A 27,002-nucleotide genomic window follows, 5' to 3' on the forward strand; every position below is an offset into this window, starting at 1 on the left:
TGTCTTCATAGCAACAAAATAAGTGACAGACTCCCAAACTCCTTGGCTAACTCACCCTTTGTTTGCCAACTTTGTCACATTTGGTTGTCTCAGTAGCCATGTAAGGAGCAGAGAGGGCATCACAGCCACTGACAAGGAATCAGAGCCTGAGCAAGGACTGTGGAAGGCTCAGGCTGTTCTCAGGTGTCTGATCTGTTTCTCCTGCAGCCCCTTCCACCTGCTATCTCCTAAAAAGGGTCTGGGATCAAGTGGTTGAAACTCTGGAAGAGGACAGCAGATCCAGAACTAAAACAGTGAGCAGTCTAGGACATAGCAACCAACAAGCACACAGGTGAGCTAAAATTAATAACAGAAAATCAATATTTCAGTAAGGAGAGGCAGCATAAAGAAATCCCAAAGCAGCAGTGCTGTACAGCTGCAGAGCAGTGAATTATAACCTCACCTCCACTCTGAGGTCAGCACTTCTTGGTGCAAAGGAATAAATCAGTCCTTCACCAGGTCTGCACAACTCTGCTGAGGAGCTCACCAAGGTGAAGAGCTCAGCAGCCCAGAAAACACCTCAGACTGGGCTCAGTCTCACCATCTCACCCAACCAGGCCTAAGGTAAGCCTCAGTGACTCCACAGGACAACAAAAGAAGAACCTGCTCTCAGCCACCTCCCTTCACTTTTGCTTCTTCTGCTCAAAAGTCAGAACTTCACCACTAAACCCCTCAACTTAAGGTCCCACTTAAGGTCCTTAAATTTCAACTTGCAAACAATCTCCTCTGAATAAATCTTTGCTGAATCCTTGACATAGGCTGAAAACCTGTGAAGCAGCAACACAGAATGAGCAATGAGGTTTTGTCCAGGTACATTCTAGATGATAACCACTTACAAACAGTAGCAGATGATAATCAGGTTCTTTTTCAAGCCATACTTCAGCTGTGACAGATGAAGTACCAAATTGAGCCAGCATAAACCTCAGTAATTACTAAAATAATTTAAACTTATAACTACTTGGTTATAAATCTGATACCTTAGGTACTTCTTTAGCACTTTTAAGATGTAATAGCTGCACTGTGAACCATCATGCTCCCTAACCCAGAATAAAGCTGCCACTCAACTCTGCTCAGCACAAGGAGCAGCACAGCTTGTTTCCTCAGAGCACAGAGGTCACACAAGTAAAAGCAGCAACCCAGGGGCTGTTCTAAGTCACAAATGTGGTCTCCTACACAAGTCAGTGACAGGGAGCCCTTAGCAGAGATAGGAGTTCATGTCTCACATAGAACAGCTCAATACACTGTTTTGATATGAGTTTGCCCACCTCTTTCTACAGAAATATATGAACTTTAATATTGCTTAAATCCAGCAGCAAGTCACACACTCAGTGTGGAGCCCACCTATCCTTGTGAGAAAGGAGCTGTGACAGGAACACCTCCCCATTCACAGCTTTGCTTTGGCTCCTTGGTTCATGCGCGTGGGGAAGCAGCCAAGGCACTGAAGCAGCACAAAGCACAGCTCTGCCAGCACAGCACAGAACCATCAGTGCAGCACAGCAACTCTGCAGTAGCAGGAAAGCAGTTCCACCACAAGAACAGCCTGTGTAAAGCTCTGGCTATAAACCACACAAACCATGTGCAAGAAATACAAAGCTCCTAGTCTGGAGCCTGGAAGCTGGAACTTGGAACCTGCAGCATGTGAATAAAGCAGGGTGCAGAACACAGGCCTCCCATTCCTGAATCAGCACTCAAACCATTACTCTTTAAACTTAGTTTTGCCTTCCACAAGCCAAATTAGGGTAGAGAAGATGTTTCAAAGTAAAATCTGTTTTTGACAGCAGTAATAACCAGACTCTGCTCGTCCCTCCCAGGCTGACACCATGGGCCAAACCAGCTCCACTCTGCTGCAGCCCCAGCTGCACACAACGTTCACTTTCATGGAAAGAGCACAGAAAAACCATTCTGATGCACTGAGCACAACAGAGATTTAAAGAAAGCTAAGGACCAAATCCTTTTGGAGTGCCAAAGAGAAAAGAAGCAATTACAAATGGCAACAGTTTTTCCCTGGCACTGGGGATGCAATTTTCCATTAATGCAAACACACGTCCTGCACTGTGAGGCAAGTTCATAAACCAGAGGCTTCAAAGGAGTTTCAGTCTCTTCTGTCAGGGAGAAATGTCTTGAACTTCCATTTAGATGCTGAATTGCCTTTGCAAATTGCTCTTGCTGCCCACAATTACAGCCATTTGGGTGACAGTCACCTGCTGCTCCTAATCTATTTAACATAAGGGAGACAGGAAAAGCAGACAAAAAAAATCCCAACTGGAAAGCACTGCAATCAGTTTAAGATTGTTTCTAGTTCCAGGATTCAACAGTTTTAGTTTTACAAGGCAAAATTATATCATTTATTTTCTTAAATTAGAAGAAACCACTAAATTAAAATCTTCATTTGGTAATTGTTAATTCTTAACACTCCAAAGCTGAAGTTCAGCACTAGCAACTGATACAAGCATGGACTCATCAAAACAGACATTGAGTGCAGCAAAAACCTGCAGGGGAGTTTACAACACAAAGCCCCTTTACTATTCCAGTATAGCCCTGTAGCTGGAGATCACTTTCAAACCACTTCTGCTACTTCAATCAGGCCAGAAAAATCATACCGTCATCTTACAGGAGAAAATAAATTGCTCTGCAACAGGAGATCAGGGCTAAATGATCTTCTGTTAAGAGCTTCAGTGAGCAGACTGAAAATTTGTGCCCTGAATCTTTCACTGCTTAAACACTGATATAAATTCTTCTCAAGGTTTCAAAAGAGCATCACTCAACAGCAGCCTCAAACCATTTGGAAAGGCAAGCAGCAGAGACAGCTCTCAGTTCAGTTCCTTCAGTGCAGAAATGCACACACACACACACCCCTACCGTGTGGTGGCCTTTTATGAGCAGTGATTTGCCAGCTGCTTCCCCAGGCAAGGAAGTCAGTGTTGGGTATTCAGAGCATTTGCAGACATTGTGGGGATGCAAAGACACCTCCTGCCAGTCTGAGGAAAGAGAAACCCTCTGGGCCTCACAGCATTAGGGGAAAGCACCAGCAGCTGTGAGAAGCAAGCACACCTTGTACCCTACCCACAGCTAACAGTGTGATCCCCTTAAAGAAGCAAATGTAGCAAAAAACAGAAAAGAATCAGCTTTGCATATCACAAAGATCAAGAGGGCAAAAAACATTGAAGGATTTTTCTGTTATCAAAGAGTTTAAGAACATAATTTTGTTGTAACTGGTACCAGCAGAAAACAGAGCTCCAGACCTCACTGCAAATCTTCTGTTGCTGCTTCTGTAACCAACTGATTTAATAACTACTGTAAACAAAACATGCATTAGCCTTGGTGCTTGCAGAATTACAGCTCATTGTCACCCAGGCTCCAGCTATTGCCTATTTCATCAAAACTTGGTAGAAATTTCTGCTGATTCCTTTGCAGTTTCCTAAGGGAAACAGTAAGCACTGAGCAGTACAAAGGACACTAGAAAAGCAACTGGTGCAGGAAAATATGTCTTTTCTTAGTTACAGTTCTTAAGAAACTACAGATAAGATACTGGTGTCAAAAGCATAAAATCAGTGACTAGAATCCACGAGCAACTTCTGTTCACATAAAGCAACCAATGTTTCAAAGGCCAGTGAACAAAGTCAATGAAGTTCATCAGTGAGTGAGGGGTATTCCAACGGTCTGGCTCGCCCAGGGAAGTAGCAAAGTGCCTACTATGGCTCACAGCCCTCCTCAGATTGTTCAAACAGCTCAGGCAGCAGCGCTAACATGAAAAGCAAGAGCAGCAGAAGCCCCAGCTGTGCCTCCTCCTGCAGATTTAGGCAGGGCGAGTGCTACTGCTGGGAACTGCTGCCCTCTGCCGTCACACCCAACAGGCCAAGCCAGTCTGACAAAACCAGCTTTACTGCTACATAGAAATAACATCCCCAGATAAGAAGCAGCAGTTCACAGGGCAGTCAGATTTCAGGTGGGTTCAGGCCCCTTAGTTCAGGTTTTACACATTTATCAAACACCTGGCCCTGCCTGCAGCACAGCTGAGAGGCCTCCTGTAAGCCAAACTCAGCCTAAAGCAGGATTTTACCCAGCCCATCCCCTTGGCTGCAGCTGTTTCAGAGGCAAAAGCACTCAGCTGTTAGTCTGCTCAGCAAAACACTTCTTACTGCCTGCAAATCTTTTTTGTGATTGTGAACATCACCAGGAAAGTGTCAGCCAGTAATCCTGCCTGTAGCACAGAACCTGGACTGGGCTGAAGGAGTAAAATGTGTTACCCTCATCCTTGTGGGACCAGATGTGCTTCCTTCCTTGTCTCAACCTTCCCAGAGACAGAGTCACCAGGGAGCTCTGCCAACCACTACAAACACTGGCCAGATGGGGAAGCCTAAGTGAATCTGAGTTACATTTATGAGTGTTATGAAGCTGAGTAAAATCTGGGGTCTGTATATAAGGATACTCTGCAGCTCTGATGCAGGAAAGTCTTGGCCTCACTTTCCCTGAGATCTCTATGTGCTCACAATAAAAGAAAAAAAACAGTGTAAAGAAGACCCACTGTGCCTCAGAGCCCAGCTCCAGCCTGCCCCAGCACTCAGCTTGCACTGGGCCCACAATGGACACATCACATCTGCCAACTTACTTGATTTCCTCACCAGCAAAATCGAATGTTTTGGTGATTGTCACTTTTCCTGAATCTTTTGGCTTCTCCTGAGGCTTATTCCCACTGTTCTCTTCTTCAGTCTACAAAATACAGGAAGGAGAAAGCAAAACAATGTATTTGTGGAGCCAAGCCAAACTATCATTCCAAAGGGCCGAGGGCCCAACACAGACCTTGGGTAGCACTGCAATTTAGAATGGTGGTCAAAGCAAGTCACCCACAGACAAGGCAAAAGAAATAAATAAATTTCATTCCACCAGAATGAAATTCCCCATTTTGGTTCCAGGCTGCCATTGAAGCTCTAAGATCAAAACAAACTAAAACAAGAAGTGAAATTGTAATAAATGTAGGAAGGAGCAAGAATACATGGTAGTGGTTCAGAAAGCAAAAGCCTGGAGATTTGGTTCTCTCAAAGTGAATTCCACTAAAGTACGTTAAATTTACTCAAGAATAGAGAATAACAAAACTCATCAGCAGAAAAAGCAATGCTGATCTCCCTACTTGTCAATAGCATCTCTATTATTTGAGAAGGAAAAATATTTATGATAATTTGTCAGCAGTGCCTCTTAATTTTACTCAGTCACAGCTACAGCTGCTAAAAGGATACATAAAAAACCTCAACCACTCTAAGTTACCAAAACAAAACCCAAATTCTTGGTCTATATCAACCACACACCAGAGAGATCTTCTGGAAGGCCATGCAGCCCAAGAAGTTCACAAGGAGAACAGAGGAACTGCATGTCTCCATGAATTATTCCAGGCTATGGAGGAACTTTCAAAGACATCTCACGTTTTAGCTACCTGCCCATAAAAATAGAACTGCTCAGAAGAAAATGTTCACTTCTCTTCTTCCCTCTGACTCTACAAGTAACCCCCCCAGCTGCTCAGGCAGTAGTAAGGAGAAGCAGGAGGGCTGAAATGAAAGGACTCTCCTTCCAAAAGCTGCAGTCAAATCCTACAAAACTGCACTTGCTCCACAACTTCCCAAGAGTCATGGAAAGAAGCTTCACACAGTCAGAACTGTACTCACCAGGCAGACTCCTGTCTCCTATTACTGAACATTTATTGTGGCTGACCATCTAAAAAAATCCAGACTGATAATTCTAGCAACACAGGCTCACTTGTGGTACATTCTTCCCTTCTACCACCTAAAACATGAAAGGTTTTGACAGGCAAACACATGCACCTGGTTTGACTGAGAACCAAATCCTTTCTTACAGATACCACACACAGAATTCTCTCTCCAGAAAAACCTCTGCACACTGAGAGCACCTCCCTGGGGCTTACAAAGGACACAAGAAAGCCAGATTCAATCTTGCTACCAACGTGCAACATGCAGCACCTTCCAGACCCCCTCCAGGAGGATGGAGGCACAGAGAGCCCAGCACAGACCCCTCCTGTTTCCCCACTCACACACACGCAAAACCTCCTTTTGTTTTTTCTTTTAAGCATCAGGAAAGGCACAAGCCTCAGGGAGAGCTGTGCCCCCATGCACAGCTCTGACCAAAGCTCTTCATTCCTGTGTCAAGAAGCATCCAGGCCCAGGAAGGGAAGCCAACAGGGCTGTGTAGGACACTCCAAGATGCTGACGGCTCCAAAAGCAGCACCACCTCCATATCTCCAAATCAGCACCTGGCAGCCTGTCCCTTCAGGGGATGTGAGTCTCACAAAGCAGAGGGGGCAGGGGCACCCCCAGCCTCTCCCAGCTCTGCCCAACACCTGACACCAGCCAGGAGCAAGGGGGAATGCTCTAAACCTCCAGGCCCTTCCCACCCTCCCTGGGTGCAGGCCCAGGTCCCCCTTACCTTCTTGATTTGTGTCCCTTGTGTGGCAGCCACAGCTTTGGGCTTCTGTCCTACATCACTGAGGAAACTGGCCCAAAGAGCATCCTCTTTCTTTTTTTCTTCTTCTTCTTTTCTTCTTTTTATTTGCTCTACATCATCCACTTCCTCCTCTTTCTGCTCTTCTCCATTCTGCTGGGCCTTTTCTTCCTCTTTCTCATCTGCCTCTAGCAAGAGACCTCCTTTCTTCCTCTTCCTGAAAGCAGATGCCAAAAAAGAATAAAAAACATGTATATGGAGCTGCTGCAACACTATTCCAGAGCTGAACTGTAAGCCTGGGTGAAGCAACATAATATTTCATATTTTTACTAACACATCCACTTTGGGAGGCTCTCTCTTAACCTTGGAGTGCATGTATTTTATTAAAAGATGCTGCTGCTGAGAAAATACAGTGAGACTGATGCAGGCAGTGCCCCTGAAGTGAACTGGCCCCTTTGCATGCATTTCTGGGAGTATATAATGTGCTGAAACATTGGTACAGGTTGGCCAGTGGCTGCCCCATCCCTGGAGGTGTTCAGTGGTTGGATGGAGCTTTGAGTGACCTGGTCTGGAGGGAGGTGTCCCTGCCCACGGCAGGGGTGGAACAAGGTGGTCTTTAAGGTCCTTTCCAACCCAAACCATTCCAGGGTCTTGTGGTTCTGGGATAATGCAGGAGCCAGAAGGGGAGGAGAACCTGGGCTGGATAGAAACCAACCTCAACTAAAGTCTGTATATATTTATATCAACGTGACAAACCCCGTCTGTGCGTGCCTTGCACTGAAGAACGTTAATATAAACAACTCCTACCGGGGAGGCTTTTCAGGCACGTTGTCTGTCGGGCCGAGCTTCTCTGCTCCTGCCCCTACCCCGGACCGCAGCGTGGCGTTTCCCGTTCCCAGGGCCGTACCTGCTGCCGGGCCGCCGGGGGCTCCTCCTGCCGCGGGCCGGCCGCGGGCTGCCCGCCGGCTCCTCCTCCCGCACCAGCTCGCTCTCATCATCCTCGCTGTACTCCGCACCTGCAAGCACACACCGTGAGCGCCGGGGGCGCCGGCAGCGCCGCCTCCCGCCCGCCGCCACTCACCCGAGGGCACGTAATCGTCATCGTCGGCCGAGGAGTACAGCTCCTGCTCCTGCTCCGACTCCGAGCCCGACATGCTGCGGCCCGGTCCGGCCCCGTCGCCTCGCTGCTCCCGCCCGCGCCGCCCAGAGCGCCGCCGCCGCCCGCGGGCGCCCCCTGGCGGGCAGGAAGAACGGCCGCGCCTCCGGGGCGGCGCCGCGAGCGGGGAGCAGAGAGGAGAGTCCGCCAGCGGGCCAGAGCGTCCCACCGGCACTCCCAGCGTTCCTTGCGGCACACAGCCGTTCCCATGGCAGCGCGGGATCGGGGCGGGCCCAGGCTGCGCGGAGACCAGTGCTGATTGGTGAAATCCATGTCTATCATCTTACAGCGCTTCCCATTGGCTGCGGTGGCCGGAAGGGGCCGGGCGGAAGGGGCGGTGGCGGATGGCGGCGGGGCGGGTGCGGGGATGGACGGCGGCGAAGCGGGCGGCGGTGGCGGGGGGCTCCTGCAGCAGATCCTCAGCCTTCGCCTCGTGCCCCGCGTCGGCAATGGCACCACCACCTACTCCAGCCCGCTCTCCACTTTCCCAGGTACCTCCCTGCCCGGAGCGGCCTCCGCCCGCCGGGGCCGCTGGAGGCCTGCGGGCCGCGGGCCGCCCTCACAGCCCTTCTCTCCGCAGAGATGTGGTACGGCGTCTTCCTGTGGGCAGTCGTCTCCTCCCTTGCCTTCCACGTCCCGGCCGCGCTGCTTGCGCTCTTCACGCTCCGGCACCACAAGTACGGCCGGTTCATGTCCGTGAGCGTGCTGCTGATGGGCATCGTGGGACCCATCACCGCCGGCACCCTCACAAGTACGGCAGGGCCGGGGGCTGCGGGGATCACAGGTTAACTTCGGGAGCGCGGGGCATGGCGGTGTTCCCCGGGATGGAGATTTCCCGTCTGGCGTTATTTCCCCCTTGTCCCACGTTTGAAATGGTTGGACCCCGTGTCGGGCGTACCAAACGTGCCCAGCGGGTGCAGAGCCAACGGGGCTTTCACATTTCTGAGCCCCTGGAGGAAAATCTCTCAGGTTTGGTGTCAGTGCCCAGACCTGGGTAATGTTTGCAGCCTGTGGGCTGTGGGTGGGGGATCTTGTGACAAGGGTATGTCCCAAACCCCCCCAGCCCCCACAGCTGCTGGAGGCCCAGCAGAGTTTCAGCACCAGTTCTCCCATTGCCACCAGCACCCTCTGGTTCCTGGCTGAGGTTTGTCAGCCAGCCCCAGCCCAGCATTCCTGCCTGCTGGTGAGCAGGGAGAGGTTCAGACCCCGCTGTTCTCTGCCCCAGCCTCGCCTCCTGAGGCTCCCCCCATCCCTGTGCACAGCAGCTGTCTCACATTCACATCTTGGCTTTCCCCCCTCTCCACAGGTGCTGCCATTGCTGGAGTTTACAGAGCTGCAGGGAAAAAAATGATTCCCTTTGAGGCGCTCATTTTTGGCGTGGGCCAGACGTTCTGTGTGGTGGTGGTTTCCTTCCTGCGCATCCTGGCCACTCTGTAGCTCCTCTGGAGAGGCTGGAGAGCACAAACCAGACGGGGAGCACAGGACCTGCTGCCTCAGAACAAATCACAGGGAGCACAGCTCCAGCCTTGTGTTTCTTCTGCTGATTTAAGGAATTGGGACTGCTCGCTCTTGCCTCCAGCCTGGCTTGAAATTTTAAAATTGTGAATTTTGTTACTTTTTGGTAACATTAAGTGCCAAGTGAAGCTTTATTTCTCTGGAGGGTAGGAAGATGGCTTCCAGAGGAGGAGACCCAGGTACCTGTCACCAGTGATGGACTGTAGTGACAGGACATGACTAAAATGGGGCACCAGCTGTGCTGGGGTAGGAACAGGACCAGAGTGACATTGTGTCCTCAGAGCTCACTCACCACTTTGTTGCTTGGTTTTCAGTGAACCTGAAGCTCTTTTAATGCCAGTTTTTAAATTTAAAAATTGTTTTCTTTCTGGCCCAAACTTCTTAATACCAGGTGATAGCCATAGTGGATTTGGGAGCAGAAAAAAGAAAACTCATTTTAGATGGATGAGAGTGCAGATTTGTGTCTGGGAGCTCTGACTGTGAATGCTGCACAGGGGAAATGACTGGTATAAAAGAGATTTTGTGAGTTTTATTACAGCAAAGCTCTTCTGGCCCTGTGAATGTTTTGCCCAGAGGCAAAGCAGAGTGGAATGGGCACTCCAGAAATCCCAGGTGTGCATGTGGGTGTGCACAGCTCTCCTCAGGCTTTGAAGGAGTTATGTGTTTTCAAAGGACCCTGTTCTCCTTGACTTGCTGAGGCTGTTTGTGTTGGTGTGCTGGAGCTGGGTCCCTGCACTGGTCTGGAGGTGGCACTTTTATCCAGCTTGGATAAAATCCCTGCTGCTGCTGCTGAGAGCTGCCTGGCCAGGCTGGGCTGTGACTGGGTGTCCCCAGTGCAGGGACTGTGCCATGCTTTCAGCATCCAGCCCACAGTGTGCCAGGGCTGGGAGAGCTGCAGGGCTCCTGTGTCCATGTGAACACAAATCAACCCTCCTGCACAGGCAGCACTGGCTCCTCATGAATTGTTTTAGTTTGTTTTGCTTTTAAGTGACTTTTAACTAATTGGTAGCTCTGCATTGTGCCCGAGTTGTGCTGCATGGCTGGGGCACTTGAGCAGCTCACTGGGTGCTTCCTGGGGCTGGGTTCTTGGGGAAGCTGAGGTTGAATTCCAGGATGTGGCTGGGAAGGGCAGGCACCCCCAGGGGTTTGCTGTGCTCTGTGTTTGTGCCCAGCTCACACGTGTGGGCTGCAGAGGGAAGCACTGTCTGTGTCCAGCCTTTCAGGGACAGTTCCCATCTGTGTGTTCATTGAACTCCTCTGGTTTCCAAATCAGTCCCTTTGATACCTGCAGCATTTCCTAGGGCCATTTATCTACCATCTCCTCAGTGCTGGAATGACTGGAGGTGGCACTTAGTGCCATGGTCTGGATGATGAGGTGGTGACCAGTCAAAGGCTGGACAGGATCTTAGAGGGCTTTTCTAAACTAAATTGATTCTGTACCCTTCAGCAGGGCACTGTGTTTATCATGGAAAAAGGTTTCTCTGTGCACTGACTCCTCAAGAGCGGGCTGTCAATGGTGGGAGGTGTTTTGCAGGAGCTACTAACTGAGATTACTCTAAATTTTAGCCTATGTTAATTCAGGGAGTATAGATGCACAGTTTAGGAAAGAATTTAATGTGAATCCCTCTCCTTAGGTGGCTGAGGTCCGAGTGGTGTAACATACACTAAACCCTGGATCTGTGGAGAGCCCTGAGTGCTGTGCTGCTTGCAGAGAGCCAGTCTTCCTGCCAGGGCAGAAACAATGAAAAAGAAGGAATAAACTTTCTTTCTTTTCCCCCTTCCCACTTCAGGTTTCAGCATGTGTACAGAGTGCACAGTTTAATTTACAGGAGTTTTCCTGTGTTTTCCTGGATGGATTAAAAGTATCTCATGGAATTTGAATAGGGTGGGTCTGGCTTTACCTTTCGGGTGACAGCAGACACCGATGTCCTGAGCAGCTGCTGTGCTCTGCTTCACCCTGCACTGGTGCCTGGCACCACTCAATAGCCATTAAGCTGATTGCAACTGAGAAAGCACTTTATCCATGTACCCTGTGCAGAGCAGGAGGAGGTTTCCTTGCAGGAACAGGCCTTGCAGGAACAGGGTGCAGGACACAAATGGGGGAGCTGTTACAGAGCTCAGAACAAGTGAAAGCTGCTCAGTAAAGTCACTCAGTGCTGGATGAACTGAAAACCTCCCATTTTCTGTCTCTTGGGATCTCTTGAGTCTCTTTTGAGGGGGTTCTGGTTTACTTGAAGAGTTGGCAGCTTGACCCTGTTTGGAGTGTTTGGAGCTGGCAATGTCTCTCTATGCCTGGATGCTGTGAAATTTTCAGGGAATTCTTGCATAAAAGGTGAACAATCAGCAGATTTGTCTGGACACATGAGCACAGGAGGCAAGTTCTTTGTGTCACTGTGGTGCTCACAGAGCATCCTGCACTCTGCTGGCTGCTGCTGGCAACCTCCCTCTCCAGTAAAACCAGAGCTAAACAGAAAGGAGGAGAAGCCTTGAGCTGAAGCACTGGTGGCTGTTTCCTCCCCTCATTGCTTTGGCCTTCCCTTTCCATTCCTTTATTCCAGCTGAGGCATATGGAGGAATCCCTTCAATTTTCATCAGGTATTGGTAGACTTTGCACAGTCAAACTTGTCAAAAACTGCAAAGAGCTGGCAAAAACATCAACACTGAGGTGTCCTGGGCTCAGCAGTGCTGTGGGCCTCTGCTGGGGAGCCCAGCCTGTGTGCTGGTTAAGGAAACACCTTCTGGAGAAGCTGCCCTGGAGGAACACCCACACATGCTGAGGCTCCCTGTGTGTGACATCCCCTCTGCCCACACCTAGCTTCCTCTTGCACACACCTGCAGCTGTCATGAACAAATCTTTGTATGATTGAAAATCTGTACATTTTATTTTTCTACTGACACTCCTAATCCTGGTGGTGATTATCAGTAAATTCTGTAACTCTTGAGGTGAATCAGTGTTGTGTGTTTCTTCTGCAGCATGACAAGGGTTGTGCTTTAGCAAATGAGCTGCACTCCTGCTTTGCTTGGGGCCATCTGCACCAGAAGTGTCCTGGTTCTGCTGGTTGTCTGCATGAGGAGCTGGACCTGCACCTGCAGCCAGGCACCACAGTCTGAGGTGACCTCTCACTGCTGCTCACTTGTTGGGGACAGGCTTAGCTGTGGTCCCTGTCCCTGAGGGGACATGCTGGGGCCCTGCAGCCCCTAGGCTTGGTGCTGACTGCTCCCAGCCCCTGGGGCTGTTCCACCCTGGGCCAGTGGCTTTGCTGGGCCAGCGTTCAGTCCCTGCACAGCACCTGGGCTCTCCTGGGCGTGCAGGTGCAGGAGCCCACAGCTCCCCTGCCTGGCTCTGGCTAACCCCTGCACTGCAGGGCTAGCATTGCTGTTTATAGATGTACAACCTCCTCAGCCTGAGATGGGACAAACAAACATTTGTAAGAGGGTGGCAGCTGTGCCTGGTGGGCATTTCCAGAGGGCTGGTAACCACCATGCCTTCACTGCTCCCCGAGACTCCCAGAGGAGCGTGCTCCAGGATCAAAACTGGCCTGAAAAATTCACATCCCAAGTCATCAGGAATGCAGGAGGTTTTATTGGCAGTAAAAGGTCAAGACATTCTCTTGGTTTCCTCGTGTGAGGATGATGGGGGGTCTCAGGTCCTGAGAGAGGGTCTCCAGCCAGGCCATGTAGAGGGAGCTGGGGCAGCGGCCCTTCCTGCCGATGGGCGGAGTGCTGCAGACAGCGGGGAGGGGCGTGAGGCAGGGCCGGCACCGAGCCCGACACTGCCCCGTCTCAGTCCAGTGCAGGTTATTCCCTAAAAAGGGCCAACACCACATCCTCCCACCCGACAGGACCCCAGCTGGAGCCCGTGGTGTCTTCCAAGGGTTTTCCCTGTGGTGCAGCACTCTCACCAGAGAATCAGGGTGTCTGTGCAGGACCTCCCCACCCAGGGAGGGGTGAACATCCCGAGGGATGATTCCCATGGGGCAAGAAACAGGCATGAGGGCATTATTGGCACTTACATGGCTATAAGTGCTGCATCCCGTGAGTAATCCCGCAAAATCTCATTCAGCCTCACTTGTCGGAGCGACTGTGGAGCAAAGAGCATTGAGAAACACAAAATAATGGTTTCCAGAAAGACTAAATTCTGTCTGAAAAGCAGGAGGCCCTTTGCAGGAGCTCCCCTAGCACTGTTGCTACCTTGGCCCTGTTTTTATCGACCTCCTCATCAGAAATCTTCCAGGGACAGCCCTGTCTCATCTCATTCACTGTGGCCTCGTCTTTGAAGCCATCGTTCAGCCTGAAGGGAGCGATGAGTTCATCAAATCTCTTGATGCTGCAACACAAGCAGACAGTGCCAAGGAAGAGGGTCTGGGCAGGTTTGGGGGCGCTGTGGGGGCACGGGGAAGGGAAGGGGGGTGGTTACTGCTCTGGCCGGGGTTTCTGGTTGATGTCAGGGAGGATGTGGACCTCATGGAAGCCGAGGCGGAACTTGCTCAGTAGAGAGACGATCCTAATGGAGGGAAAAGGACAGATTTTCCCAAAGTTAGCAGGGAATGGTAGCTCTGACCAGGACCTGCCACAGCAGAGAACCCTGCTGCTGGCCTCAGTTTGCACTTTGGATTTTCCCACTCTGCAGCCACATTGATTTCCAGAGAAATGAGGCAAAGCAGCCAGGTCAGAGCTCACATTATGGCAAAAATGGGAGGGCTCAGCAGGATGGGAAGCAGCTTGTGTCACCAGCCACAGGACAGTGGCAGTGGCTAAGAGCTGCAGCGGCCACCAGCACTTACGCCTTCCTCTCCTCGTCCATCCTGTTGATCTGCCCGCCGACAAACACCCGGATTTTGCACTTTCCCCAGCGCTTCTTGCGCCCCAGCAGGTAGGGGATGAGCAGTGTGAGACCTGGCCCCAGAACAGCCAGTGGGAATGCAGCAGTGACCCCCAGGCTCACCAGTGCTTCCTTCCTTGGTGCCAAGGGCCAGGGATGCCCTGGCACCATTTGGCAGGACTGAGCTCTCCTAAGCACCACAATGGAGGTGCTGGGCTCACATTATCTGGACAGATAGAGGGTGAAGGTTACCTCCATCATCAAAGAGCCAGTAAATGTCAATGGTCTTCTTGCCCTGCTTGCTCTGGAAGATGGTGCTTGCCTGCTGCTCACTGGCCAAGGTGGTGGGGTCTGCTGCTGGGGCAAGAGCGTCCTGGTATCAGCAAAGGGCACCACCAGCCACAGATTAAAGGCATCACTTCTTCCTGGTCCCCAGGGTTTGAAACCCCCACCCTGCCTGCAAAATAATCCTCAGAGCTGGGGATGCTCTGGGTGGTCACAAGCTAGGACCAACCTACCTGTGCCTGGGGCTGCTCTGCTGCCAGTGCCATTCTCGGGGTGCTCTGCTGCCTCAAACGTGGGGTTAACTGAGGAGGGAGGAGAAGAGCAAGGGCAGCACAGCAGTGCCTCACTGTCCCCATCCCTTTGATCCCAGCACAGGAGTGACATCCTGCCAGGACTGTGGCCTTTGTCTGGGGACATGGTGCTGGCTGGCACACCCCACAGCTCCATGACTCTGTGTATCCCTGGCCAACCAAAGCCACCTACCATGTGCCTGCAGCACTCGGGAAACGTTCAGCCCTTCCTTCATCCGCATTACACACACGCCGTACTTGAAATCGAACGCGTCGCTGGAAGGAGGGAGGAGAGGGAGTTAATGGAGGGTGCACTCTCAGCCCAGCTGGACCCTGAGCACGTGACTGCAGCCGTCAGTGAGGCCACCAGCAGGTGCCAGTGTCCCCAGGAGGTGGAGGAGCCAGTGTGGCCGTACTGCAGGATGCCCACGTAGTCCTCCAGGCTCTCGGGAGATGCCGTCCGCCAGTTCCTCTTGTAGCCCAGCACTAAGATGTTAGGTCTCATCTTCCCGAGGCCAGCAGCCTATGGATACATGTCCCCATGAGTCCCCGCTGCAGGGACAGATGGACACAGGTGGTGTCAGTCCACTCGATGGGGGAGCAACACAAATGGGGGTGCCTGGAGATCGTGGAGAGAGGTCAGAACTCCCCCAAGCTGTGACAAAGAGGAGGGACCCTGCTGCTGGAAGGCCAGTGATGGCTGTACCTGGATGAGCATTTGGACACCACTTCTCAAATCCTCAGCCACCACATCTGTGTAGAAGGCCTTGATCTTCCTCTTCATTAGCCACTTAGTGTGGCCATCTGCCATCAGCCGGGACTCCGGCATCTTCTGCTTCCGCGGGCCCTGCAGGAATCAGGAGCAGGAGCTCAGGCAGCCCTTTCCAACTGCAACAAGTCTTGCCACCAAGGAATTCCAGCTCCTCTCTTCCCAAATCATTGGCAAGAGGTGGATGTAACCACTGCACACATGGGAGGTGGCAATCACAGCGAAGAAAACCAGTGAATCCAGGGAGTCAACAGCCAGTGCACACAATCCCAACAGTCCTGTGGGTGCAGATGAGCTGGTTCTTACTGCACCCAATTGCTCTGGAGCCTTCAGGGCTGCAGAACCCCCTTGTTCTCTGAGCAACTACTTCATCCTTCCAAATCTTCTGCAATTAATTGGCAAAGGGAAGCCATAAGCTCACAGGGACATTCTGATGCTTCACCAATATTGCTTAATAACTCAGAGGGGCTTCCAGTTGACACATTTCATCATCCAGCAGCACACAAGTGGGCACATTTCAACCTCCACCCTGTATCCAGCAGGATACAACTGGATTTCCCAGCCCACCACCCACTGGTAGTGAGAGCCCCCCAGGACAAGGACCCAACCAGCTCCTGCAGGTGACTCACAATCAGCACGTTGCCACAGAGCATCAGGCTGAGGTTCTTGGTGAAGGTCCCCACAAAATCCACCAGTGCTGGGCGGAAGTTGGGTGGGCCAGTCAGCACCAGGCACTGTGGTCTGCAGGAAGGGGGAAAAGGGAGTAAGGAATAGTACTTTGGAGGTATCCAGCCCTTTTGGAATGAGCCATGTTTCTTCTCCCATGCTTGGCCAGTGGCACCTATAGGGAGCACCTTTAGAATGAGAAAACACTGTGTGGCCTGAGGATCTGGTCTCACTCTTTGGTTATTTTATAGCAGATGAGACCAATGTGTCTGTGTCTGCCTGGTACATGGATGGCAGGGTTTGCCCAGTTTTCTACCTTACATTGTGCAGACAGGGGATTTTGGAGACATACATATTTTGCTGTAGCTCCTGGTTACTGAGGGTGGTGGTGAGGGTGTGGCCATGGGCATGATGCCTCCCTGGGTTTAAAGGAGGCAGGAGCTGGCTCTTCCACCCCACTCCCTCCATGCCCAGCACTGCAATGAGCTGCTCTTGCCTGTAGTTCTTGATGTGCTCATCCACTTCGCTCAGCCCCACTGAGTAGTTGAGGGCCATGTTGTAGGAGCTGGCTTGCATGGAGGAGCCCCAGTTGACATCTGCATGGGGAGGATGGATTAGCAACAGGGCCAGACACCTTCTGGGGCATCACCAGTGCCAGGTTACCACCACCCACCTGGCTTTTTGTAGAGGACATATCCCAGGAGGAAGATGACGATGCCGAAGGCAATGAGGGCTGCCCACCAGGTCAGCAGGAACATGATCACCACTGAGACAGCAGCTCCAAAGAGTGCAGCCCACTTGCTGTAATACCGAAAGGAGGGTCGCCAGCCTGCACGCAAACACACACACAGAGAGCCGCTGCCGGGAGGGGGAGCCGCACCGGGAGCCGCCGCCGCAGGGCACGGCAGGCGGGGCACAGCCCACCTGGGGAATTGGTGATGGAGGCGTGGAAGCAGCTGAAGTTGATGAGGGCGTAGGAGCAGAGGAAGAAGTTGGAGATGATGGGGGCGATGGCATTGAGCTCGGCTGTGGGAGGGGGAGAAAGAGAGCGAGCTGTCAGTGGTGGAGACTGAGCCACCCTGCTGGTGGCGGGCTGCAGGAGAGTATCGGGGCAGCAAGCACCCACCGATGAGGATGAAGCCAACAGCAATGACATAGGTGAGCATGTAGCCACGGATGGGCTCGCTGTTCCTCCCATAGCCCTTCCCAAAGAAGCCAATGAGAGGATAGAGCTGGTCCTTGCAGAGACACTGCAAAGAGAGACTCAGTGGGGACAGCAGGCTTTGCCAGGGACACGGGATGGCAGTGTCATGGTGGCTCCTGCATCCCTAAGAGCAAGGGCCAAACCAGAGCCATGCCCTGTGTTGACAGCAGCATCCTCCTTGCCCCAGGGCTGCTCACAGATGCAGAGCCCTGCACCAAGGGGCATCACCCACTGCTGAGCTCAGGGAGACGAGCTGGGGCGTGCAGACACCACCCCCTCACCTGGAAGACTTTGGGGGCTGAGACAAGGCAGGCCAATGCTGAGGAGAGGGTAGCACCAAAGATTCCTGCAGTAATGAGGGGGCCAAATCCAGACACCATGCTCATGCTCTGCATGAAAACCAGGGGATCAGGAACCCCAGCATCTCTGATGCACCAACCTCCACCCCAACCCTGAGGGATTTCCACCCCTAGGCCCCATCCTGCTGCATTTCCTTTAATATTATCCAGGCAGCAAAGTCCAGCCACATCCAAAAGCCCACTCCCTGGTGCCTTCCTGTTAAAAAATGGCTGTTTCAAGAGCATGGGTGCCCCCCAGGATGGCAGGGAGGTGCCAGGCATGCAGCTGCCTGGGAAAACCATCCATTGCCACACAGACCTGAGCAGGAACAGGGGCTGGCCATGGTTCTGAGCAGTACCTGGTAGTAGTTGCTGAGCCCATATCGGCAGCTCTGCTGTTGGGCACAGGCAGTGAAGTTCCAGCCGAAGCTGCAGGCCAGCCCCTCACAGCCTGGAGAACCCACGGCCACGCTGTCGTTCAGGCTGCCTGAGGCATCTCGCACCACACAGGCACCTGGGGGACACACAGGGCCAGAGCAGGGCTGGCACCTCTCCATGGTTTCAGGAAGCCCAGCCCCAAATCCCATTGCCTGTGACAACTCCCATGTCCCTCATGGGGCTTTGAGCAATGCCAGGAGCTCCACTGCCCACCCAAGATGACTTTGCCCCATGTGGGGGTAGGAACAGGGTCTGGAACCTGTGGCACTCACACTGGGATATCAATGCCTGTGTCCACAGCTTGCTACTGGCTCCTACACATCTGATTCCTCCCAGGCCACCTATTTTGGGTAGGGGCCAGCCCACCCACCCAGCCCCACTTACCAATGGTAGCAGAAAGCACCAGGTAGGACATCGTGGTCCAGAAGATGGCCATCAAGGTGCCCTTGGGGATGGCCACAGCAGGATCCTGCCCAAGGGAGTTGCAGAGATATGTAAGACAGCTTTCCAGCAGCAGTGCTAATGTAGGCAGCTTATTTGTGGCTGCTGTACAGGAGGAATTTTAATTCACTGTATCACAAAGCCACAGAACATCTCCTGGCTGAGCCCAAAGTTTCCATAAGAAACAAAACAAAATCCAAAGGTTGGCTCAAAATGAAAGCCACAGGAAAAAAAAGGGCTTGAGCCCCGAGAAACACTGGCTCAGGCAGCAAGAGTCACAACTCACCTTCAGGTCACCTGAAATGTTGGCCCCAGCCAAGATGCCGGTTGCGGATGGGAAGAAGATGGAAAACAAGCCAAAGAAGGAGCCCTCAGGTCCACGCCAGTTGGGCACAAAGTTCTGAGCAAAGATATCAGCTAGGGAGGAAACAGAGGAGAAGCATTTAAGGCCTCTTGGCTACTTTTTTCCTGGCTAAAGCACATTAGCACTAGCTCAGTGCTCTCCCCAAATTGCAGCAAAGAGCCAGGCTCCAGAGATGCACTTGGACCTGCTGAGTGCAATCCCAGACTGTGGTGGACCCACCTCGGTAGCTGAAGAAGCCCTTTGCTTGCTTCTCAGCAGTGGCTGGGATCACTGTCCCCACCAGGTAGTTAATGAAGGAAACCAGGATGACCAGGAAGAACAGTATCTGTGCCTGCCAGACCAGAAAGAGCCAGCTGAAGAACTGGGCATTGGGGCATAGAAAGAGTGAAGAATGCATTTGGAGAAATCCATGCCCGTTTTTGGGGAGCTACAGGCATCTGCTCCTCAGATGCCTGGTGGCCAGCAGGGACACCTCTTATCAGCCCAGGAGAAAAATGTGAGCAGGAGAGAGGGTTACCTTGGCTTCCCATTCCATGCCAGCCAGGGAAATGCCCAGCAGCACCGTCACAGTGATGACCCCAATGATTCGGATGTCATTGGTGGGGTCCACGATGAGGGAATTGTGCTCCTGAGGAAAGGGAACTATTCACAACATGGAAATAACACTCTTTCTAACCAAACCACGTTTCTTCTGAGTTTTAGCAGCCACTGTTTGATTATCAGTGGTCCAATGGTAATGCAAATATTGATAATCAACACAGGTTGTGCAAGGAGAAGGCGGGGATGGAGGGGTAGGGGGGACATTGGGACCCAGAGGACCCAGAGCTGCTCTCCTACCTGCAGCAGGTCCCGGACAGTTTCAGCAAAGCCCACTGTGTGCATGGCCACGGCCACGGCGTTTGCAAAGGCAAAGATCAGCCCGATGGAGCCGCCCAGCTCCGGCCCCAGGCTCCGTGAGATGAGGAAGTAGGTGCCTCCTGAGGCAGGGAACACCCATGGCATTACTGCTTCCCCCATGTTTTGGGGTTCCCCCACACCTCACAGCCCATGCCAGGAGTCACATGCATGGGGCAGCCCCAGGATAAAGAGACCCCTGGAGTAGCTGGGAAGGAGCACACTACCTGACTTCACTTTGCCATTGGTGGATATGGCAGAGATGGATAAGCCGGTTATGGTGGTCACTGTCACAGACATGAGGATGATGAGCCACGTCAGGGCTGTGGGGAAAGGGCATTGCTTCACTGCGGTACCCCCAGCCTTCCCTAGAGTCCCACCACCCCCCAGGTGTCTGGGTGATGATGGGCCCAGTGCCACTATCCAGCCCACGGTGAACCACAGCACCCACCGATTCCTGCCTGGGCGGTGATCCAGGGCAAGCGCAAGTAGAGGATAACTCCCCAAATGTTCAGCATGCAGCGGATCTGAGGGGGACAGAGGGGACCTGGCCATCAGGGCACTGGCACCTGGGGATGGCCAAACCATGCCAGCTCTGCTGCTCCTCAGAGAAAACCACCCCACCGAGGAGGGCAGGGAATTGCTCAAAGCACATGTGCTTGCAAAAATATAGACATTGGGGAAAATGCAACAAGGGTAAAATGCTTACGAGGTAGGAGGGCAGGAGGATGCTTGTGGGGGATGGTCACACTCACCATGACGCCCTTCACCCAGCCAAAGCGGACAGGTTCTGGCTCGGAGTCTCTACCTGGCTCCCCTTCCGCCTCCTCCAGGCCAGCCTCCAGCCCGGCCTCTGGCAGCCCATTGCTGTGCTGCAGGTCCGACACCGGCGTGCGAAGGCGGCTCGGGTCAGGCTGTGGGACGAGGGGAAGGCAGGTGAGGGTGAACTTCAGGCAGCTGTCCCTGGAGGCAATGCTCTGGCTGAGCACACAGCTGGATTCTCTGGCTTCTCTCAGGGCCTTCTTGGGGATATGCAGTCAGCACAGCACCAGTTATGGCACCAAGAGGCAGGAGACAGTGACCCACCAGACACTTTGCAGGGACCGGCAGCATGGCCAGGGGATGCCAGAGATGCTATGGGTACAGCCAAGCCCCCTGTTACCTTGAGGATGGAGTGCAGGTCAGCCAGTGAGGGCCTGCCCTTCCTGGGGTCGCCCACCCCCTTGCTGTTGGCGTAGTGCTCGTAGGCTGGCACCACATCCACCGTGTTGTAGCCGAAGGTCCTGGTGCAGAGGGTGCTGCTGGACAGCTGGGTGGGCTGGGCGCTGTCGCAGCTGGAGCCCTCAGTGGGTGTGTAGGGACCCCGGCCCCCCTCCTCCATGCCCAGGAGGGTGCTGATGGTGAAGCGGCCGCTGCAGCAGGCTGGGGGCACATCTGGGATGGGCAGCTCGGCCATTGCCCCTGCCCAGCAGCCTGCCAGGTGGGGACAGGGTGGAGAGGGGCTTGCCGGCTTTATACCCCGCAAAACCGGAGCGAGGTGACCGGCACACACCCACCACTGATGCTAATAGAGGAAAGGAATCAGCCTGAACCACCTCAAGCTGGTCAGGGGGAAAAAAATAGCTGGAAGGGATACCAAAACCACCATAATGGGCATCACTGCCTCCCAGCGCTCGATGGGGGCAGCGATAACGGATTTGAGATTAAGTCCCAAGGACAGATCAGCAGAGAAATGCAGCGCTGAGTTTGCCTCCGGCCCCAACCCAGGAACATTCAGTTCACAGGGATTTATTATGGAAAAAGGGAGCAAGACTCCCACGCACCCTCGCCCTTCCCTGGGATACTGCCCCAGACCCGTCAGATCTCGTAAATCATCCTGACTGGTCTCCAAGGTGCTGCCTGTGGCACTGAGCTGGGCCGGATGTGGGCAGGGGAACAGCCTTTATCTCACAGTGAAACCAGGGGGAAGGGGGGAGTGTGACATCAAGGGATCTGAGGGATGCTCCCGCTGGAACCCAGATTCCAGGCTGCTGGAGAAGACAGCGTCTGTGCTTGTCCAGGGCTGGGAGCTGGCAGCTCTCAGTACCAGGCAGCAGAGATGCCCATGGTCCCACAGCCCCTTTCCCCTCCAGATCCTGGGATAGGGTATCACTGAGCCCCCAGGGCTCAGAACTGCCCCCAGTTCCATCCCTGAATCAACAAGCCACTTAAACCCTTGCTCCCATCACACAAAACACGAGATGAAGCTGTGTGGCCATAACCCCACAGCGACAGGAGCTGAGGACAGGGGGACGGATGGGTGCTTGTTTCACTCCCCAGCCCCTGTCACATGTGCCACCAAAGCAGTTACAGATAAGATCAGCAAAGACAGCAAACAAGGCCAGCAATAAAGTTCGAGGGCAGCCCATTGGAATTTCAGCTCCGTGTGGCTTTGCAAGTTAATGGAAAATTGGGCCTGCCTGCCGTGCTGCCTCTGGCTGTCTTTGCATTCACACACAAATTTTGACCTGATTTTTGAGGACTTGCTCCAGCCCCCTTGTTTGTGTGAGGGCAGACGGCTGTGATCAGCCAAGCCCCGCGCAGCCGGGGGAAGCTGAGGGCAGCAGCCCGGTGTGCATCCCTGCTCAGCCCTCGCAGCACTGCAGGGCACCTCAGAGCCCGGAGAGCAGGGACAAGGGCCAGGTGGGGATGAGGGGAGAGTCTCACCCCAGAGCACCTCACACAACAACCTCCACAAAGTGGACACCAGCCTCCTCTCACAACAGATGCACCAGCAGACTCACACCCAGCAGAAGCGGCTTTATTTTAGAACCTCACCGTTTCATCAAAACCACTGATTTGCCAAAAGCAGCAGAAATCAGTCTATTAGTGGGGAGTCTGTTAAACACAGCACAGCCAGAGATGCTCCGTAAGGCACAGGAGGGCTCCGGAGGCGGGCGAGGAGCGAAGCGAGTGGTATGATGCAACCCTGGTGTGGTGAAATAGCCGGATTGTAGGAAGCGCTTGCCGTCGGCCTGATTCACAACACCAGCTGCAGCAACAATACCGGGGCAGCGGCGGCGCTGGGAGCTGCGGCAGGGAGGGCGCTCCGAGCCTCCCCCCAGCCCCTCCACTCACACGGAACAGCTGCCAAGTTGTTTCTGCACGGCTTCCCCTCACTTCCAGCCGATCCCCCAGTTTGTTCTGGGTATTAAATGCATCAAATGAACCCAAAATCGAGTAAAGCAGAGCATGGTGCAGTGCATTACACAGCTTCTTTTAAAGACTGCCTAAGTGTTACATTCCAAAAGGCTTCAATGAAGTTTTAATTGACCTGTTTCCATCCCTGTGGAAGAGAGAACCCACCCTGAGCGACACAGGACACACAAATGATGCAGGGGCTCAGCACTGCAAACCCACCGTGCAGAGCAGATTCAACTTCTCAGCACCACAGCAAAGGAAGCCTGTGAAAAGAAGAGATATGGTGATTCAGCCAGCTGCCAGTAACCTTTCCCAGTGGGAACACACAGGTCATCTCCCATCTCTTCCAGACACCATTTCTATCTTTCCAACTTCAAACCCAGAGAGAAAGAGGACAAAAATGCTGGCACAGGGACATGAACAGAGGCAGTATTTGAGTGCTGTCCCACGCCAGGGACACAGAACTGGAATTAACAATACCCTCTCACTTCTTCCAGGCTGGAAGGAAAACATTTTGCTTCTTTGATAGGCTGGGGTGACAAGGGTTAGGAGAGTAACAAAACCAAAAGAAGTGCATTGAATTAACTTTTTCTGAACACAATTCCTTCAGCTCCTGCAAGGAACAAGGTCCAAGCAATGTCTTAGACAAATGCAGTAGTAGTAGGAAATGGTGGTGAACAGAGAAGTCACCTCATTTAGCAGGTCTACTCCAGCCAGGGGGTCTGGAAAACATAATGAAAAATCAGATTGACATGCAAAATCTCTATTCAGCAGGGAAATCCAAGAAAAGGCAGAAGAGTAGGAATGTAACCCATAGGCAAGTACCCTGACTATGGCCAGCATATTCTGGGGTAATGGTGAAAATATTTAAAAGGATTCATTTTGTTGTCTGGACTAGAAAAACCTTGCAGGGCCAGCTGAGAAGACAGGACCCACTGGCACCAGCTTTCTTAGTGTTTAAGAGGCCATCGAGGCACATTTCAGCAGTGCCAATTCCCACAGGAGCTGACTGTCTTCCCTTAGCTCAGTGTAGTTCTTACCAGGTTAACCCTGGGCAGAACTTCTAACTAATTTTTTCCCTACTGGGCAGGTAACATAGAGCAGAACTTTACAGTAAGTATTTCTGGATTTCCCTGCAACTCCCCTGTAAAACCAGACCATCTCACTCAGCCCTGGGACCTTGGAGGAGGTGCAGCTTTAGGAGCTGCTGTGCTGGAATTGCAGCATGTGTGGATGTTTCAGAGCCACACAAACTGTAGAACACAGACCTGGAGACTGCCTGCCTCTGCTGCACCCACACCAGAACAAGATTGTTGCATGCTCTCACAGCAAACACCTTTTCACTTTTCCCTCTAATCTCCTCCAGCAACACAAGCTTCAACTGTATTTGACTCAAACCAATGAGTCACCCTTGGGATGCATCTCATCTACCTGGAGGATCTTTAGTGCCAGGGATTAGTCCCAAGGTAGGAAAAAGCAGATGGAATTATCCTAAACTTAATTTGTGCTTGCTTTGTGTATAAAGAGCAGAGCTCCACTGACATAGAGAAGATTTGTCAGTTTTTACTCAGAATGGATTCAGCTCAGATGAACATCCCTGGCTCTGCTGCACCTTGTGCACTACTCCCTGTTGTAAAGGGAGTGCATGGTGACACCACAGACTATACCAAACAAAAGGCATGAGTTTAGTGACACCCCAAAAAACCCTTCCAGCACATAAGCTATTTGGAAAAGGCTAAACTTGTAAATTAGCAAAGTCAGAGTGATGGTGCAAAACCTGAAGGAGCAGAAGCTGATTGTTCTCTCCAGCAGAATAAGCATGATGTGGAGGGAAAAGAGGGACATCTGGAAAACCATGGGGGTGCCTTATTCAGCAAAGCACACAATGTGCATCAGCATCTACCTCAAAGCCCTTGGAGTCATGCAGGTCTGCCAGAGCCAGGCTCAGGCACTGAGCTGGAACCTGCCACTCTGGGGAATGTGGGAAGATGGATGGGATGTAACATTCATCACCTAAGGAGAAATCACACGGCAATCAACAAGTAATAAATTAACTCCAAATATCTGTGGCTCTTTCTGTTATACCCACAATCTCTTACCTTGATGGAAATAGGGCTGGTCTTACCTTTTCAGGGTTAGTCTTGGGACTTGGACTCCCTGGGGTTTATTTCCCATCTGTCCATCACAGAAGTATCATCTTGGATTTTGAAAGCATGAAATAATTCAGTTTCTGATGAGCTTAAAAAGCGGCCAAAGGCTGGAATCACAACCTCTGGGCACAAAGAGAGGAAACTTTGTACAGACATCAACTTTCCCAACACCCAAGAAGGCTGAGAAGCACCAGAAAGCACCTGCTATAGCCTCCTTGAAGGGCAGATGGAGAAAGTGTACTGTACTGCTTACAGAAAGTCCCCAGGTTCCACACTGGACATCAGAACAAGGTCCTGAAATGGCAGCACTAAGAGCTGAGCCCCAAAGGACTTCTGTTCCTGCATGAATGGCAGATCAGGGAGAGGGAATTACAGTGGGGAACGTGGCCCTTTCCCTTCCCAGACTCCAGCAAACATTGTCCCTCTCTTGCTCAGGTCAGTGGTTGCCTGAGGACAGGTGCAGACCTGCCAGACTCTGTATGGGAGGTGATTTCACGCTGGGAGTAACTCAGGGACAGGGGCTGAGCACCAGCAAGGAAAACACAGGAGCAGGGACATCCTGCAGGACAGCACCTGGGACAGCCCTGGCCCCACCACCACTGCCCACAAACAGCAGGGAAGGTGCCTGCTCTCCAGGGAATGGGATCAGTTCTTACCTGAGATATGCCAAGAAGCATTTCCACACAAATATACCAGAAATGTTAACAGGCAATACAGCTTTCCACTCACCTGCTGACATGTTTGTTTGGCAATTCCAGCCCACTCCCAAATAACTCCTTGGTAACTCACCAACTCCCCTTTACCTGCAGGGTGTTGTCCAGGTCTCCCTCAGCCTTCAGTTGGGACAGTCCTGGCCATGCTAGAGGAGCACTCCATGCTGTACACAATCCCTAGCTCTATCCTCTGAGAGCCCAGCAGCTGGTTTGCTAATGCTGAGAGACAGGGACTGGGGTGACTGGCAAGCCCTTTGCTTCCTGTCCAAAAGGTGGACAAAACTTATGCTACAACATTTCTGGTGAAAAAAGTAATGAGGAAAATTGTCATCAATGTCAGTCAGAAATTTCTCCATCCCAGTAAACAAAGACATTGCAAAATGGAGATGAATTCTCTCCCATGACAGCTATTACCATACAAAGGCTGAAATCAGCCCCTATATTTTGCTGCCTGGTCTGCATTCCAAATGCCTCATGTTCTCATACCCCAGTAACACAAGAGGGTGAGACAGCAGCAGGGGAGCAGCAAGAGCAACCACCAACATTCCTCCCATTTTTTTCAAAGATAGGCAGTTACAATAAAACTACAAACTTCTACTGTAACATGCTCCTTGGGCTTTCCCTCTCATTTAATTGCAGCTCAAAACACTTAAAGGTAACCATTTTTAAAGCCCTTTGCTTTTGTAGGGCTCACATTTCCTGCTAAAGCAACAGTAATATCCACCCACACCCAGCACAGCCTCACCTGGGCCTCTCTGGCTCAGCTTCCTCACTTCTGATGAACTCCACAGGGGCCCACTTGGAATGCAACTGACTAAAATTCATGTGTTGCTCACAAAAAACTCTTCCACCAAGAGATACCTGTTTCCAACCCAGCTGTTCCTGCAGAAGCTTCAGCAGAGCTGCAGGGCTGTGAGCCCCTGGCTCAGCACAGGGGGTCTGTGCAGCACACAGAGCAGCAGCACACGTGCCACACGAGACAACGGGACAGACTGATGGCAGTGTGTCACAGGGGGACTGAGGCATCACACACATTTTCAACACTTAACATGCATCCAAAACCCCCTAAAGCATCTCAACTCTAAGTACATTTAGCAACAAATCAGAGTTTTCTTCTCCATATCCTCTTCTGCTATAAAACTCCTGTCCCTACTACAGAGCTATGATTTCTTTTTTTCCACAGCCTATTAACTAATTAAGAATAAATTTCTAAATGCAAACCAACTGAAAATAAAATTAATAAAAACATAAAAACACAGGAATCAGTGGAAATTAAAATGTCAAAAACAAA

The 27,002-nt window shown here is 52.0% G+C and overlaps 3 protein-coding genes across 9 annotated transcripts in view; 1 reads left to right on the forward strand and 2 right to left on the reverse strand.

Moving 5' to 3' along the window:
- CFDP1 (craniofacial development protein 1) overlaps nucleotides 1-7,731 on the reverse strand; it is a 59,144-nt gene extending 51,413 nt beyond the window's left edge. Inside the window, exons 1-4 of the mRNA XM_005490768.4 lie at nucleotides 7,568-7,731; nucleotides 7,394-7,502; nucleotides 6,472-6,703; nucleotides 4,649-4,749 (exon numbers count right to left, since the gene is read on the reverse strand). Coding sequence (XP_005490825.1) covers nucleotides 4,649-4,749; nucleotides 6,472-6,703; nucleotides 7,394-7,502; nucleotides 7,568-7,640 — 515 coding nt within the window. The 5' untranslated portion in view covers nucleotides 7,641-7,731. The remainder of the gene's footprint in view (nucleotides 1-4,648; nucleotides 4,750-6,471; nucleotides 6,704-7,393; nucleotides 7,503-7,567) is intronic.
- Nucleotides 7,732-7,973: 242 nt separating this feature from the next.
- On the forward strand, nucleotides 7,974-12,105 carry TMEM170A (transmembrane protein 170A). Its single transcript, XM_005490769.4, has 3 exons — nucleotides 7,974-8,133; nucleotides 8,223-8,393; nucleotides 8,949-12,105. Exons 1-3 carry the CDS (start codon nucleotides 8,010-8,012, stop codon nucleotides 9,077-9,079), a joined length of 426 nt encoding a protein of 141 aa, XP_005490826.1. The 5' UTR covers nucleotides 7,974-8,009; the 3' UTR covers nucleotides 9,080-12,105.
- SLC12A3 (solute carrier family 12 member 3) lies at nucleotides 11,378-26,999 on the reverse strand. 7 transcript variants are annotated; one of them, XM_074550978.1, is made up of 26 exons: nucleotides 23,068-26,999; nucleotides 20,424-20,582; nucleotides 20,120-20,195; nucleotides 19,896-19,991; nucleotides 19,612-19,751; nucleotides 19,292-19,402; nucleotides 18,994-19,105; nucleotides 18,697-18,827; nucleotides 18,354-18,438; nucleotides 17,891-18,045; nucleotides 17,475-17,582; nucleotides 17,116-17,239; nucleotides 16,914-17,015; nucleotides 16,663-16,818; nucleotides 16,486-16,585; nucleotides 15,953-16,064; nucleotides 15,261-15,401; nucleotides 14,971-15,077; nucleotides 14,748-14,830; nucleotides 14,498-14,566; nucleotides 14,232-14,336; nucleotides 13,942-14,053; nucleotides 13,575-13,661; nucleotides 13,349-13,484; nucleotides 13,171-13,238; nucleotides 11,378-12,880 (listed from the first exon to the last, which is right to left on the reverse strand). In XM_074550978.1, the coding sequence occupies exons 2-26, from the start codon at nucleotides 20,424-20,426 to the stop codon at nucleotides 12,739-12,741; spliced, it is 2,661 nt and encodes an 886-aa protein (XP_074407079.1). In that variant the 5' UTR covers nucleotides 20,427-20,582; nucleotides 23,068-26,999; the 3' UTR covers nucleotides 11,378-12,738. The 7 variants fall into 7 exon arrangements, with proteins under 7 accessions (XP_074407079.1, XP_026651477.2, XP_026651476.1 ...); XM_026795676.2 differs by having other exon boundaries at nucleotides 14,232-14,333; nucleotides 20,831-26,860; XM_026795675.2 differs by lacking the exon at nucleotides 20,120-20,195.
- Between the last annotated feature and the right edge of the window lie 3 nt (nucleotides 27,000-27,002).

This window comes from Zonotrichia albicollis, chromosome 13, assembly GCF_047830755.1.
Source record: "Zonotrichia albicollis isolate bZonAlb1 chromosome 13, bZonAlb1.hap1, whole genome shotgun sequence".
Lineage (NCBI taxonomy): Eukaryota > Metazoa > Chordata > Aves > Passeriformes > Passerellidae > Zonotrichia > Zonotrichia albicollis.